This window comes from Mandrillus leucophaeus, unplaced genomic scaffold, assembly GCF_000951045.1.
Source record: "Mandrillus leucophaeus isolate KB7577 unplaced genomic scaffold, Mleu.le_1.0 Scaffold13, whole genome shotgun sequence".
NCBI lineage: Eukaryota > Metazoa > Chordata > Mammalia > Primates > Cercopithecidae > Mandrillus > Mandrillus leucophaeus.
The window spans coordinates 6,847,618-6,849,008 of NW_012101254.1; the positions used below are offsets into that span (position 1 = coordinate 6,847,618).

The 1,391-nt window shown below is 50.8% G+C and overlaps 1 protein-coding gene across 2 annotated transcripts in view; it reads left to right on the forward strand.

Annotated features, from left to right (window-relative positions):
* The window catches only part of DNMT3A (DNA (cytosine-5-)-methyltransferase 3 alpha), an 84,488-nt gene that overhangs the window by 72,822 nt on the left and 10,275 nt on the right, over positions 1-1,391 (forward strand). For both annotated transcript variants that reach the window (XM_011972694.1, XM_011972695.1), the window contains 2 exons: positions 123-306; positions 479-563. In XM_011972694.1, coding sequence (XP_011828084.1) covers positions 123-306; positions 479-563 — 269 coding nt within the window. The remainder of the gene's footprint in view (positions 1-122; positions 307-478; positions 564-1,391) is intronic.

Genomic DNA, 1,391 nt, shown 5'->3' on the forward strand with positions numbered 1-1,391 from the left:
CCCCACAGACCCCCCTCCCCCCCAGCAATGCTCCAGACCTGGTCTTTCCATTCCAGGTAGCACACCTTGACCTCCCTGGACCAGGGCTGAGAGTCTCCTCTGCTCACTGAGTTTCCTTCCAGGTGCTTTTGCGTGGAGTGTGTAGACCTCTTGGTGGGGCCGGGGGCTGCCCAGGCGGCCATTAAGGAAGACCCCTGGAACTGCTACATGTGCGGGCACAAGGGTACCTATGGGCTGCTGCGGCGGCGAGAGGACTGGCCCTCCCGGCTCCAGATGTTCTTCGCTAATAACCACGACCAGGAATTTGTGAGTGCTGGGCCTGGGGCGTGGTCTCGAGCTCCCTTGGCTGAGCTGTGGTTGTGGGACCTGAGCTGCACACGGGGTGTGTGGGTCTAGGAGCCTGGCTGGAGGGCCAGCGCTGAGTGGGAGCTTGGGACACCACTGGGCGTGCATCTGACCTGTTGTGCTCACTGCTTAGGACCCTCCAAAGGTTTACCCACCTGTCCCAGCTGAGAAGAGGAAGCCCATCCGGGTGCTGTCTCTCTTTGATGGAATTGCTACAGGTGAGGGGTGCAGGCCCAAGAGGTTCTGGCCACCTTGTCCCAGGACAGGGGAGCCAGGTGTGTGGGCAACTCTGGCAAAACGAAATGATCGCTAGCTTCATAGCTGTTAAAATATTACCCCAAAGGGGAAACTTGTGTGTGAAGTGAAAATGTATGCAGTGCATGGACTTAGATTTGACCAAAAATAAAAACTTAAAATAGGTGGTAAAGCAGCCTGTCTGCTGGGCACTTCCTTAGTGGAGAAGATTCAGCCACACAGGACCAAGTGATCGTTAGTCCGATTCACAGAGATTTCACAGAGCCTCAGAGGACAGACTCAGCAAGACAGAAACGTAACACAGTTCTGTTGTGTTTTGATTATACACAAGATAGTCTAAAGAAGGCTTATTTAAATCACCCATTATCCTTTTATTAATATTTTGGCATATGTCCTTTTTAGATTTTTTTCTGTGTGTGTGTGTTTATATGACCATACCTCCATACATAGATAAATTAGGTGGGTAGTGAATGCACACGGTTTTGTAACTTGCCTTGCATTTATTATATTATGACTGCTTTTTCATGTCAAGTGATATAAAGCTACATTTTTTTTTTTTTTTTTTTTTTTGAGACGGAGTCTCACTCTGTTGCCCAGGCTGGACTGCAGTGGTGCCATCTCGGCCCGCTGCAACCTCTGCCTCGGGAGCTCAAGCCCACCTGTGCTCCTGAGTCTTGGGTGGGTCACACTGTGAGCTGGTGTTCTGACTATAAGTGTGAGCAGGTGTCTATTTGAGTTATAATCAGGGCTCATGGTAAACACACGCATACTCGCTGGAGCCTGGGCTCTCC